Below are 14342 nucleotides of genomic sequence, written 5' to 3'. Positions count from 1 at the left end.
GAAATCATTCAATGCTTTTAAACTACAATTTGCATCATTTTTATATCCATGACGCTGGCAAATTAATTAACCTCTCTAAGCCTGTGAGAATTGAATAGGATAATGCATGTGACCACCTTCCCTACTCTAGACACTACTCTTACTATCTTTGTCTTTTCTTACTATGCAAATAACTATTCTAACCTCCATTCCACAACTATTTCCCACCCATCTACTTATATCTACTGCTTGTATTTCTTGTTCCAGCAATGTGTTAAGCAATATCTCAAAGCCAGGAGGCGGTTACTCCTGACACTAGTTTCCTAATTGACACAGAGCCTTCGGGAAGCACAGTGTAATCTGAGGAACCTCAGACGTGAATGTGGTTAGCACACTCTCCAGTCCACCAACAAAACATTTCACTGATTCCTCTAAAGTGTTGCATTAGGCAAAGGTATGATACTTTAAGCGTGAGTTAGAAGAGGCTGCCATTTTCTGGAAAAGACACTGGTGATCCTTACTGAGTGTCTCCTGGTCGTGACAAGGAGGGCTTGAGAAGAAAGAAGTCTGCCAAGGCCTGAAACTTCAAGGTAAACCCTATAGATTCCTTCCTCACAGAAAACCCCTTTATTGTCTGCTAAAGGTGCCACCCAGTGGGCCACTGGTGATGTCTACAGAGTTTTCTGTTTGGTTACTATGTAGAGATTTGGAACATTTAGCTACGAGGATGGCTTTCCCTTAGAATTTGATTCTTACTCTGGTGCCATGGTAAAAAATGTTAGACATCAGGGCAGGCCAGGTGGTGCAGTGGTTAAGTTTGTACACTCTGCTTCAGCGGCCCAGGGTTTGTTGCCCAGCATGGACCTGCACACCACTTATCAAGCCATGCTGTGGTGGCATCCCACATATAAAATAAAGGAAAGTGGGCACGGATGTTAGCTCAGGGCCACTCTTCCTCAGCAAAAAGAGGAAGATTGGCAGTGGATGTTATCTCAGGGCTAATCTTCCTTAAAAAAAAGTTAGACATGAATATATAGTTATTTCTTTGGAAGAACATGGGCATGGACACACACATGCACACACTCTTTAGACATATTAAATCCAAATGGCTGCCCACAAATTTGGCTGCCAGCTCTGGTAATGAGGGATGGTATGGACACATCTGAGATATGGGATTTGGTGAGTGAGTGTCTGCATAAGCTCAGAGGGACAGTAATGATACTCTAGAACCAGACTACCTTGTTCTGATCCCTAGCTCCTCAAATTACTGGCTGTGTGGCCTTAGGCAAGTTCCTTAACTCCTCTGATGCTCAGCTTCCTCACCTGTAAAATGGAAAGGATGATAATGGTAGTAACTATTCATATGGATGTTGTGAGAACTAAATTAGTTAACATAAGTAAAACACCACCTGACCCACATTAAAAGCTAGATAGGCGAACTTAACTGGTGGATTCATAGGAAATCACTTCTCCCATTAAACAAAAAACTAAATTGACCAAATTATAGAACATATAGTTTATTTTTCCTGAAGGTTGAAAATTCCCCCTGATATTTATGGTTATTTTAAAAAATCAAATTAAAATGTGATTGAAATAGATTTTTTTTCCTATGACACATGGGCTGAGATTCAGTCTGGAAGAAGAGCAGAAAATATCCAGGTGGAGCTTGAGGGGAAATGCCTTCAGGAAGGTGGGAACAATACTGAGAAGGATTAAGACTTTTGACAGCTTGACACTTGGGACAATTGAGAGAAATAAAACAAGGCTAGACTGAATTATAAGACAAGGAGGGTGAGGAATGAAGCTGGAGATACAAGCAAGTAACTATCTGATCATGAGGGAGCAACGCTCCCCACATCATACACATTTTAGTGTATTTGATATTTTATCTAAAATACATACATATTTCCCAATGGATAAATTTTAAGCTTGGGCTTTGCAAGGTAACGTTCGTTCAACATAGGTAAGAGAAGGATTTAAAGAACCTTATTCTACTTTTCTTCATTCTTATTATATATCTTGAAGAGAGTTGCATCAGGTGTTCATTAAAATAGAGTTTGTTGTAAGCTTTTTTGACCCTCTCTCATTCTTGGATTCTGTGCACGGTAGTAGTGAGCATGGGAGGTAAGGGCTCCTTGCCATTCCACATTTATCAGTGTTTAAATAGAGAATGTACCTTAATGCTAGTGACAAATAAAAATGGCAAGCAATAGGATATATTGGAGTATATGAGGAAGCCATTTGGTATAAACCTAATTTGGCCTGACTTTGTCTTTCCAAAAGGGCCTGACCGAGGCTGTTGAACATGCATTGTATATCTGCTTTAGAGATTCCCTATGGCAAGAGCAAAGGCCCTTGAGATAAAGGTGCAAATTCTCTCCCCCTCCCAACGTTGGCATCTGCTTAAGGATTAAGTATCTTTCTTTGGGCTGGAAACTGATTGCTGCGCTCACCTGTGACCGCCCAGCTTGAGACAATAGACTTGCCTCCTGCTGCGCCCACAGAGATAGCAGACCCACTACCTGCTGTGTCCATCAAGCGCTGTGCTGACGGGGCGATCTTGTGACTATTGTGGGAGGGACATTTCAATCATGTGTGAAACGCTCTCTTTGAGGGTATATAACCACCCTGTGTACTCCCACTTCTTTGGAGTGCTCTGTTCCTTTGTGGAAAGACTCTCCTGGGTTATAATCCTAAGATTTAAGCTCAGAATAAACTCACCCAAATTTTCATTTATAGATTGGTTATGGATTATTTTCATCAACACTAGCATGGATATCAGAATTGGTAGGAAACTTTTAAGATGGCTAAAATAGCTATTGCCAATGTGATAAAGTTAAAGTTAGAACGTGTTCTGACTCTCACCTTCTTAGTGCCTTAGTGATTGATAAAGCGTGATACATACCCCCTGCAATAGAGAGCTAGAAAGGTAAACGTTATCCAGTGCTTGGCACATAGCAGTAAGTACTCTATAAATTATACCTGTTATTATCACTGGAACGTGACTAAAGCCATCCTTCTTGCATGAGAGATACAGCTCATGAAACCATATATCTGATTGTCCAGGATTGATTTGAAGAGAGGCAGGGTCTAGACAATACATAATTGCATGGATTAATGGGAAAGGAATTGCTCTTTTTCGTTCCAAAGTTCAGTGAAGCACCAAGCCTGCAACAATAATCTGATGATGTCCACTACTCCAAGTCAAAATGGAATTAAACAATGTAAAAACTATTCTTCTGCCCTCCTGCCCCATTTGTGGAATCATTTTGATGCATGGACATATAGAAACCTTCTCTTGCACTCAAAAAATATTATTAGCTAGTAGTAAAAGAGTAAACATCAAACCTTTAGATTTCTTTTTTATGACAGCCATCAACAACCCCAAATGGCTTCCCAAGAAGTTGATAATGCACAGCTGGGGACAGCTTCAGCAGGTATTACCCCAGGAAGCCAGGTGAAACCAGAGATGGTGAATAATTCTGTCTACCAGCCCATTGATAGATCACAAAATTACCAGAAAGAAGAATTTCAAGTCCTTGGGGTAAGTCAGCCATTGTTAAGAAACTGGTTTAAGATGGAAGAAAATAAACAACATGTGGAAAACCTTGTTTATGCCCATAAGGAGGAATTCATCACCAAGTCAATAATGTTGCTCCTTCAAGAAAAGACTGGGGTATATTTTAGACCTGGGAAGTAGAAATGCAGAGGCATAATCATATGGCAGAAAATATCCTATCAACACTGGAGAATGGACTCCGATCTGACCATCTGCATCAGGAGGCTGACCTCTGTGAATTCAATATTTCATATTTTAAATTTAAAAATTGGGTTGAAGGAATGGCCAAGTAGAATGCTGCTGAATGTCTGTCTGCCTTCATCATAGTATGGCCCCAAAGCATACTGGGAAGATAGTTTGACTCAATCTGTGTTATCAGCCACATCTCCTTTACTCTTCTGTCACTTTCCCAGAGGAGTTTGTGAGAGACAAAGATGAAGGGTTGGTGGGAATAGCATGGAACAAAAACCTCCCAGGGTAAGCTCTTGCCTAGTTAATTTAGACTTGACTTTCAACCATATCTCCTTTCTGAGGAAAATTAAAACAGTCTCTTCTCAGTGTAAAGTAGTATATGACCATTATGTTTTTTTGGTTGTTTGTTTTCCTTCTTACAGGCCGTCCAGATCCTGACTGGAGCAATACTTCTGGCTATTGGTGTTGTTCTGGGTTCCATACTGTCCACAGCCCATTCCTTCAGGAGCTTTTTCTTTACCTTCTACACAGGCTATCCGCTGTGGGGCGCTCTATTTGTGAGTATTCAAATTCCCCTGACCATAGCTCATTTCTTAGCTACCACTACCAGCAATATGTTTGATTATTAAAGTGTTGCTCTTTGGTTATTTGAAAGTTTCACGCTGCTGTTGGTTTGATTGGTAATCCTTGACACAAACAGGTTTTAAAAACACAGCACCTTTCTTTCTGATGAAAAGAAATCACATTTGCTGAGTATGTGATTAACAATTAGGACAAGCTACGTCCTAAATGTTAACTTAATATCCACGTATTAAATTTATGTCTACTCAGAAAATTTAATGAAAAATGAGTATTAGTGAATTGCCTTGTAGTGTGGCCAAGAGAGTCCTGGTTTGGGAGATAAGAGATTTGACTGCTGATAACTGTCTGAAAATCAGAAGAGTCATTTTCCCTAGCTGGGTCAAAATGTAATCAGTAAAAACAGGCTTTGAGTCAAGGTGATTTTTGAAATTTATTTATTCAGTTTTGTAATACGATTGTCTTTCCTGATGGTTCACTTTTTAAAACGTGGTTGATAGGAACTATTTGTTAATCACTTGCTATTTTTTTCATGCTATTATGAAATTGAGGATGGGAAAGTTTAGTTGAAAATAGTACGTAGAACATGTAATTGACAAATGAAGAAGAAAGAAATTTATAATAAGTCTTGGGCTCTAATTTATTCATGCCTTTAGTTTTTCAAAAGCATTAATCTTCAGATCTCCTTTAAAAAGAAATCGCTCATATTTGGCCAAAATTTCTTGGCCCAGATCAGATCTCACATTCTGACAAAAGATTATATTCTGTTTCTGGATACAGTCAAAGACATGTAATGTGGATTTAACATTTCTGAAATTTTTAGATAGTTAACATCACCAGTTTGATGGAATAGTTAGAATCTGATTTTTTTCTGGAAAACCTAGGGTACACATTTGCTCTGCATATTGAATCCTGACTACCTAAATGGAAAAGTTCCAAACTGTAGAAAAGAGAATAATACTGTGTTTCAGTTGTTCAATCAGAAAAGAGTTTTCTTTTCTCAGAAAGTAAGGTCAGGTTGTTGAAAAAAGAGCCACGGTGAGGGAGCCAGAGTTTCACTCTTTTAGCATCTTCAACGCTAAGACTCAAATCTGACCGTTGGATTCCCATTGCTGGAAGCTTCTCTCTGGGTCTGTATCACCTAAAGTACAAAGTCTAAGGTGCATGACATGACACAAAGCCCTTAGTATCTGGCCTTACCTACAACTCTACTACCTTCGTCTCCTTCCCTTTCCCTCTGTGCGTTATGACTTGCTGTATGTTGACTGTGATATCTTGTATTTACCCGATCTTTCTTTTCCTAATCCTTAGTAACTATGTGACTTTGGAAAATATATTTGACTCTCCCCCTTTAGTTCCTCACTAGGATGGTAGAAATAATATTAGGACTTTCTTTTGGGGTGACTGAAATTAACTAGAAAAAAATATATAAACCTTAGCTATTGTTAATAATTTGAGTGCTTTCTCTATGCTGGACACATGTCTAAGCCCTTACTATGTATTATTTCATTTTATCCCCATACAACTATAAGGTAATTAATATGAACATGGGGATATGCACATCTCTCTTTTACAGAAAAAGAAACTCAGGCAAAGAGGGGTTTGATCATTTGTCTAAGGCAACAGAATGAACAGGAGCCAAAGATGGGATCAGAACACAGAGCACATGCTCTTAACCACAAAGCAACAGTGACTCTGGCACGTTCTGTGATAACCTCTTTATTATTTGAAACAGAATTTAGAGCCTGTTCCTTCAGGTTCAGGCAAAATCCAATCAATGACATTTACATAGCAAGCCTTTGCTCTCCATAATTTTGGCAACTTTTCCCTCAAACCACAGGAGTGGCTTGGTAAATGGTTGTGAGATTTATGAGGTAAAAAAAAACAGAATGAAGCTCTGAGAAAACCATGAACATGTAGAGAATTCAATTTATCAAAATTAGAGTCATGGAAACCATAACATATCAAAATAATAATTTAAGAATTAGTGGGTATATCAATATAGACATTTAGATATGTAAAAGATCTTTTAGAAGATCTAGTCCATTAAATCAAATCCTTATCTGAAGCCTGGCTAAGAATATGAGAACAACATTATATGTACATATGTATGTAAATAAGTATTATTTACATTTGATATAAATAGAAGCATAAAGATAATTGTATTACATTAAATATATATATATTTGTTATATGTTTTTAAAGCATGTACACTCTCACAAACCTGTAAAAAGCCAGACATAAAACAAAATGAAAATATTACAAATGCACTTAAAATTTAAACTAACTTAAAATTGTATTCCTATAAAATGATGAGCAACATCAAGTATGATTTTGTGTTCCAGGATGTGAATTTAAAAAAGAAGTTTTGTACAACTATTGCTAGATATCTGCTAATCAAGGGAGGACCAAGAAAATATGGTTGAGACTTAAAATTCCTTTATCTGCCTCATTTCCTATTTTCAACAGTTTGTTGTTTCAGGATCCTTATCTGTTGCAGCTGGGAGAAAACCCACAAGAAATTTGGTGAGTGGCAGTTCTTCCTCTTTTTCTATAATGATAGGAGTAGAAATAAGTTATCCATTAATAGTAGGAGAATAGAGATTGGTGAATCCAACTGAGACACCAAGTCTCATTTAATGTACAAGAAAACTAATCTCCTTTTCTTAAGGCATTCAGATGGTAGATCATCAGAAAATCATATAGATTGTGACTATGATTACTGGGATGGGTACTATGAATATTTGCTGCATCTGTAGCTTAGAAAGAGGCTTCTTGATTTTTGTGTGTTATTAAATTTGATCAATTCTAATTATTTTGAGTGCACACTCTCCCACCACTAGTTCTAAAACTGAGAGCCAAAATTTTATTCCTTTGGTGATTCATTAAACGGTGACTAAGTCTCCATTACCCTTTCTCACTGACTCATCTGCCCATTATTCTATTTTCCTAGTCCATTCACTCTCTTTCCTTCCTAGATGGCTATTTCACCTTTATATTCTGTCCTCAAACACCAATACTTTTTCTCTCATCCTTGCTCTCTTTTAATGACCTTGCTTCCTATTCTAACGTGTCAGAAGAAAATTTTCAGATCACTATAACATCTATTTAACGGAACAGATCTGGACCAATATATTTTTTCCTTCCAACCTCTTACCATAGGAAACTTCTCTGTGATTTTCTTCAAAGCCAGTACCTCTCCTCAAATACTAGATTTTGTTCCTTTTTTCCCACACAAGTGCATCGCTCCAATTTTCTCTTTCTACTAGATTTTTTAAAATTAGCCTATAAACATTCAGTTACTGTTCTTAACTTAAAAGAAAAAAAAATCTTCACCTTATTTTCTCCTGCTAGATACAGGCGCAACTTGTTTTTCCTTCTATAGTTAAACTTCTTAAAGGAATTATCTATACTCTGTCTCCAGTTCCTATCCACCTAGTTTCAACTAAACCCACTCCAGTGAGGCTTTATTTTCTTCCCTACCACCCCTCTGTAAGTGCTCCCTTTAAGATCACTGAAGACTTTCACATTGGTAACATAGTGATCAATTCTCAATCCTCATTTAACTTGACCCATGAGCAGCATTTAGCACACAGCTGGTCACTCACTCTTCCTTCCAATAATTTCTTCACATGGACACATTGATTGGCTAATTTTCCTTCTGTCTTTTCAGTTTCTCTTTCTCAATCTCTTTTACTAGTTCCTTTCCTTCTCTCTGACCTTTTAATGTTGGAGTTCCCTAGAACTCAATTCTTTATTACCTGTTCTATTCACTCCTTTGGTGATCTCATCATCCATTCTCATGGCTTACAATAACATCTATATGCAACCCTGAAATAAATATTTCCCGCCTACATCTCTCTCCTGAGCATCAGACTGGCAATTGCCTTCATTTAGAGGTCTAAGAAGTCCAATCTTCCTCCTCAACACTTCTCCATCCACTGTCTTCCTCATGTCAGCTGATGGGAATTCCGTGCTTCCTGATTCCCGGGCCGAAAACTTTAGAATTATCCCTCATTCTTCTTTCTTTGACAATCTTGAATCCGAATTTGTCAGCAAATTTTGTTGGCCCTATGTTCAAGCTATATCTGAGGTGACCTTTTTTTTCTTTCTATTGATAACACCTCATCGAATCTACCATGGTCTTTTTTAATTGGACTGCTTGCTTCCACCCTTGGCCCTCTCTAAACTAGTCTCACTTGAGACATCAGAGTGTTAAACTAGAAATAAAGAGCCAAAATGAGAGACAGAGAGGCATTTATTTGGGGATCAAAGAACTGCAATTCAGGGTACACATATTTGGGTAGCAACTCAAACACCGTCCCACTAGAGAGTCAGGGACTTTTAAAGGCAAAATAGAGAGGTCTGCATTACAAAGAATATTAATTGAGGTTGGTGGCAGAAAGCTAATCTTGGCTAAATGTAATTAATTGCTAAGGCTAGTTAGAGGGAAGCAAAAGTCCATTACTGTAAGGAATTGCAACATTCTCAGAATTTTTGTGTCTTAATTAATTTCAAAAGTTTACTATGTGCCCAATGAGGACTTGCATAAGACCAATTTCCTTAATGGCTTCCTGGCGCCATTTTAAAACCCTTAGACATTAGTGATCCTCTTTTGTTTCACATATCACTGGAGTGTTCCCCTTAAAGTATAAATCTAATTGTGTTGCCCTTTTGCTCAAAATCCACTAACGGCTCTATATTTTCCTCAGAGTAAGAATCAAAGTCCTTTCCATGACCTGCAGGACCCTACATAATCTGGCTCTCTGGTCATTCTCCATCTTCCTTTCCTAATATTGTTTACTTTGGTCACTTCCCTCCAACTGCCTTGTCTCCTCTTGGAACATTCTGGCATCAGGGCTTTGAACTGAGTGCTTCCTCAACCACAAGGACTTTCCTCCAGATATCCTCATGGCTAACTCCCTCAGTTCTTTAAAGCTACTCCCTAAGTGTCATTCTTATTGAATATCACAAACCCCCACTCCTCTCTCTGCACTTCCAGATCCTCCTTACTCTACTCTATTATCCTATAGTATTTAATCACTTTAAAAAATACTATGTAATTTACCTATAAGTATTCTTAATTGATTTGTTGGTCTTTGCTGCTAGAATATAGGCTTCATGAAGGTCGGGATCTTTGTTCACTGATGTTTGCCCACCATCTAGAATCTTGCTGGGTGTGTTACTGAATGAGGTTCATTTTGTCCATTGCATGGAAAGCCAATCACCGAGAAGAATTTGCTGCAGAGAAAGAGTTTATTCACAAGATCACCAAGTGAGGAAACTGGAGAACAAATCTCAAGTCCACCTTCCTGAAAATGGAGACTAGGGATATTTATGGAGGAGAGGGGCGAGGTGGTCTGAAGTGTGGGAATAGATCATTGGAGGCAAGGAGGAGTGAAGTAATTGATGATCTGTGTGAGCACAGTCAAATTTCATGCCTCTTCATAGGATGCACACTCACAAAATGGAGCTGTTGGCATGATCTGACGGTAGGGTTTTTGGTTCCCTGATGTCAGGAGGCTACCTATTGGGCATTCACACAGGCCCAGTTGATGAGTTGGTGGTCTTGAGTGGCTTGAACCAGACAGGATCAACTCTTATTTCCTGAAAAACAACTCAAGTATCCGTTACCATGGTGACCCAGTCACCAGGGAACCTAGTGGGAGTTGGATAAGATATTGTCTGAGCAGCACAACTAACAATGGTTGGGCAAACAAATAAAAACTACAACTAATAACTGCCAAATCTTTAGCTACTATCTAGTCATTAATAGCTAACTCTCCACTGGTTTCAGTTGTGTAAATAACCTTCAACAGAAATTTATTGAAATCAGTTGTAGCCAAAGGAATGTGCTGTCTGTGTTAATCGAAAATTCTTATTCTTTTTTAGATGCAAAACAGTTTTGAGATGAATATTGCCAGTGCTACAATCGCTCTAGTTGGGTTTATTTTTCTCATAATAAGTTTAGTAGTTAATAAGCTGTCAATCAAGATGTGTCCATCTTCACAGCCACCAGACTTATGTATTTACATGGGCGCCACAGCAAACGTATGTTTTTAAAAATTATGTTTAATTATAAAATATTTCAAATAATTTAAAATGTACAGAAAAGATAATATTTCTGGTACCATGCTGCCTTGATTTGAATGTTGGTTCTGCCGCTTATTAGCTCTGTAAGGAAGGGCAAAGTAGATAACCTCTCTGTGTTTCAATTTTCTCATGGTTGAAACAAGAATAGTAATAGCATCAATCTCACAGGGTTGGTGTAAGCATTAAATAAGTTAACATTTGATAAGCAATTAACACAGTACACATCGTGTTACATTATTTCCAATATACCGCTACTACTATTACACTCTCCAGATAGACTGAATTTTTTAAAACATTTTATTTCACATCTTGTTTAATAAAACTAACTTGGGAGATCCAATATGCTCTGTTGTTTCAGATTTTTGTTTTTAAAAGATTGGCCCTGAGCTAACATCTGTTACCAATCTTTTTTTTTTCTCTTCTTCTTCTTCTTCTCCCCAAAACCTTCCAGTACATAGTTGTATATTCTAGCTGCAGGTGCTTCTAGTTGTGCTATGTGGAATGCCACCTCACCATGGCTTGATGAGTGGTGCCATGTCCGAGCCCAGGATCTGAACCAGCGAAACCCTGGGCCGCCGAGGCAGAGCACGCGAACCCAATCACTTGTCCATGGGGCCGGTCCCCAGGGTCTGAGATTTTTGAATAATGACTCACTGAAGTTTCGAATGACTTTACTTTTGAATTTATTTGAATATGGTATTTTCAAAGGGAAGTTCTTTAATAACATTTCCAAATTGTTATGTTTTTGTTTGTTTAGATATTCTTCCTCTTCTGAGGTGAACTTGGAAATTAACATTTTCCTTCAAATTTGTCCTTTTTCCCCATGATGATTTATGAGCCATTATTTATTGACTCACTCGTAATCCTCCTGTTTGCTGACACTACTCCTGGAAGTTAGTGTCTTTATTTTATTTTATTTTTTGTGTATGTGAGGAAGATTGGCCCTGAGCTAACATCTGTTGCCAGTCTTCCTCTTTTTGCTTGAGGAAGATTGTCGCTGAGCTAAGATCTGTTCCAATTTTCCTCTATTTTATGTGGGATGCCCCCACAGCATGGCTTGGTGAGCAGTGCTAGGTCCACACCCAGGATCCGAACCTGGGACCCCTGGGCGGCAGAAGCAGAGCATGTGAACTTAACCACGATGCCACCCTGACGGCCCCCTTCTTTATTTTATTTTTAATGATCTAAGTTTATATTTATGTGGGCCTTATTTTTCTGTGGATTTTGTGGTATTTTTCCTCCAGAGAAATTTTGTATTTGCTTCTTCTATGTTTCTTGGTGATAACAGAAAGATCACGATTCTAGGAATTTTGCGTTTAATATTTCAGCTTAGTGTTTTAATTTCTAGGGATAGTGTGTATGCCTAAACCTCTATGAAGTACTATTAATGAAACGATGGAGAGGCCATTTTCCTTAACTACCTGCTCATGTCCTTAGTTACCGCTATTCCAATTGGTAGATTATAGTGATAACATCAGAATTTTGCCTCAGCTGCTTCTTTCCCCTATGACTACTTGACATGGGTTGACATAGAAATACAATGTGTCTCTCTTTCCAGGGAAAATGTGTCCCTGCTTGTAGATTGACACTGTGTCTCTTATCGAGTGTTGGTGTGTGGCTGTGTAGTAAACCTAATTTATGGTTCACTTTGCTCTGTTTTATGGGAGGGTGATGTTATAGTTTGGTTTCCTGATGACATTTTTTTCCTCTGGATATTTCTACCGGGTTTGATACAAGGCATCATATCTTCTAGGGCTTTCTGTCTCTAATGCTGATCCTTTCCTTGCTGGAATTGTGCATAACCACCTTTAGCTCAATCATGTGGTGCAAAGAAAATTGCTGTGTTTCTAGAGAGGTGGGTTTGTTTAAATGACTAATAATTCATATGATCTTCAGCCTCTCTCTAGGTTTGGGGTTGTCTCTGACTCTTGGAATTAGAAAGAAACTTTGATGCAGTAATGATTTGTGGGGTTCCTGGAGTTAGAGATGGTATGAATGTTAAGATGGAATGAAGACCAGAAAAGAATTCTGATGTAAAAATGCAAGGAGAAATAGTGTATTTCATATCAAAGAGCATACATTTTTTATACAGATAGAATTAAGTTATTATTTTCTTGTAACTTGTCACTGTCTAGCTGTATACCCAGGAAAAATCACGAATTCTTTCTAGATTTTAGGTACCTTATCTGTACAATGAAAATGTTTTCATTTATTTCTGATATTTGCTGTAAAGACTATCTATATAATACTTCAGTACAGTAATAATCAGTGAATGAATATTATTCGTGATGATCATGATGATAATAGGAAGGGATGCAGGTGACGATCCTATTCTTGGGGATTGATATTGTTTTATTTTCCAGGCAATTTCCTCACCTCCCAATTCTGTGGAATAAGGAATACCTCCTGATGGAAGTAAATCTGAGAGCAAGGAAGTTGATCCTTTAATCTCCCAATGAGTCAGAGCTCCATCCAAGAACTAAAGAAAATATAAGCCTGTAAAACATGCCTGCTATCAGGGCACCAATCAAGAGAAACTCAGACATTTGACTCAGTCTTTTCTGTCCTAACTATAAATCATATTAGTGTATCCTGGGGATGGAAGAATAAATATGCTTCTTTAGGCATTCCTTGTTTTGTAACTTCTATGATCACCACTCCAAAGTTGTTCCCAGGAATTAGTTCTCTTTCTTCTTACCCACCTACTCCACCTTTTTTTTTTTTTTTTTTTTGCTGAGGAAGACTTGACCTGAGATAGATCAATATTTGTTCTTCAAAGGAGAATGAGAAACTGTAATATAGAGAAGTAAAGAATAAGGGCTTCAGAATCTTACAGATCTGGGTTCAAATTCTGATACTGTCACTTATTAGCTGTGTGAACTAGAGCAAGTTACTTAATCTCTCTGACATATTTTTCCTCATCTTTAAAATAGGCATAATAATATCAACAACCTCATCAGTTATTATGAGGGTTAAATAAAATAAAGCCAATGTGGAATAGCACCACAACTACTTGATAATGATGTTGCTGTTATTGTCGGCCTTGTGCTGTTAAGGCTGAGGTGGGATTGTGGCCAGATGTGCAGGAGAGATGGCAGAAACCCTCATGCTTCACTGTGCCTCCTCCTATAGCCTCCAGTGACATCTGTGGCCATCTTTTCACAGTGGCAATTTGATGTTAAATCTCCTTCTGCTGTATCTGGTTCCTGATTTATAAATATACTGCTGAAGTACTTATATTTCTGATCTATAAATTAATTTCTCTCCCTTAATACTGAACTGGGTCATCCACAATGTCTAAGTTCATACTCATAAGTTACTCTTAGCTCCTTGTTTACCATAGGTGTAAAGATTTTTCCACACTCTTCTCTACTAATTCTTACTTCTGTTCTTCAGAATGTATAAAGTCTATTTCTTTGTTATATATATATGTAATTTATTTGTTTTTGTAATCCATTCAACAATCATTCAGGGAGTGCCTACCATGTGCCATGTGCTGTTCTAGGAGTTTGGCATACAATAGAGGACGACGTATAGCCTCTGCTCTCCAGGTGCCCACAGTGGGAGATATAGACTCACAGAAACACAATTCCGACATGAAGCCATAGAGCTGTGATAGGAAGAGTATAGCCATCTTGGGAAGCACATGGGAAGAGTTTGTAACTAATGTCAGTGACAATTTTTCAAAAGACTCTTCTTCTAAACTGAGAACTTAAAGTTAGAATGATGAAGGGCAATAGAAAGAAGAGGGATGGGTGCAAAAGCTTCTAAGATAGGCGGAATTTGGGATATTCTGGGAACCAACAAGTGTTTAGTGTGTCTAACTTTGGTGTGTGAGGGGCAGGTGGCAAGATACAAGTTTGGAGAGAGAAGAAGTGGAGACATCACAGGAGATTATGAGACAGGGCAACTCTGCAAGTCTTAAGAAGCAACTGAAAAT

The 14342-nt window shown here is 38.0% G+C and overlaps 1 protein-coding gene across 1 annotated transcript; it reads left to right on the top strand.

Annotated features, from left to right (window-relative positions):
• Positions 1-482: 482 nt before the first annotated feature.
• MS4A3 (membrane spanning 4-domains A3) lies at positions 483-12835 on the top strand. Its single transcript, XM_046642874.1, has 7 exons — positions 483-569; positions 3352-3523; positions 4153-4287; positions 6779-6835; positions 10202-10360; positions 12156-12257; positions 12766-12835. The coding sequence occupies exons 2-7, from the start codon at positions 3368-3370 to the stop codon at positions 12796-12798; spliced, it is 642 nt and encodes a 213-aa protein (XP_046498830.1). The 5' UTR covers positions 483-569; positions 3352-3367; the 3' UTR covers positions 12799-12835.
• The last annotated feature ends 1507 nt before the right edge of the window (positions 12836-14342 follow it).

This window comes from Equus quagga, chromosome 17 (genome assembly GCF_021613505.1).
Source record: "Equus quagga isolate Etosha38 chromosome 17, UCLA_HA_Equagga_1.0, whole genome shotgun sequence".
NCBI lineage: Eukaryota > Metazoa > Chordata > Mammalia > Perissodactyla > Equidae > Equus > Equus quagga.
The sequence above is the reverse complement of the archived record's forward strand: the minus strand, read 5'-3'. Positions and strand labels throughout refer to the sequence as shown.

What these genes read in the sequence shown, in the direction of transcription:
- MS4A3 (XM_046642874.1), top strand. Translation starts at nt 3,368, where the DNA reads ATGGCTTCCCAAGAAGTTGATAATGCACAGCTGGGGACAGCTTCAGCA. An exon ending in CGCTGTGGGGCGCTCTATTT is followed by an intron (nt 4,288 to 6,778) that starts GTGAGTATTCAA and finishes TATTTTCAACAG; the next exon opens with TTTGTTGTTTCAGGATCCTT. An exon ending in ACATGGGCGCCACAGCAAAC is followed by an intron (nt 10,361 to 12,155) that starts GTATGTTTTTAA and finishes CATATCTTCTAG; the next exon opens with GGCTTTCTGTCTCTAATGCT.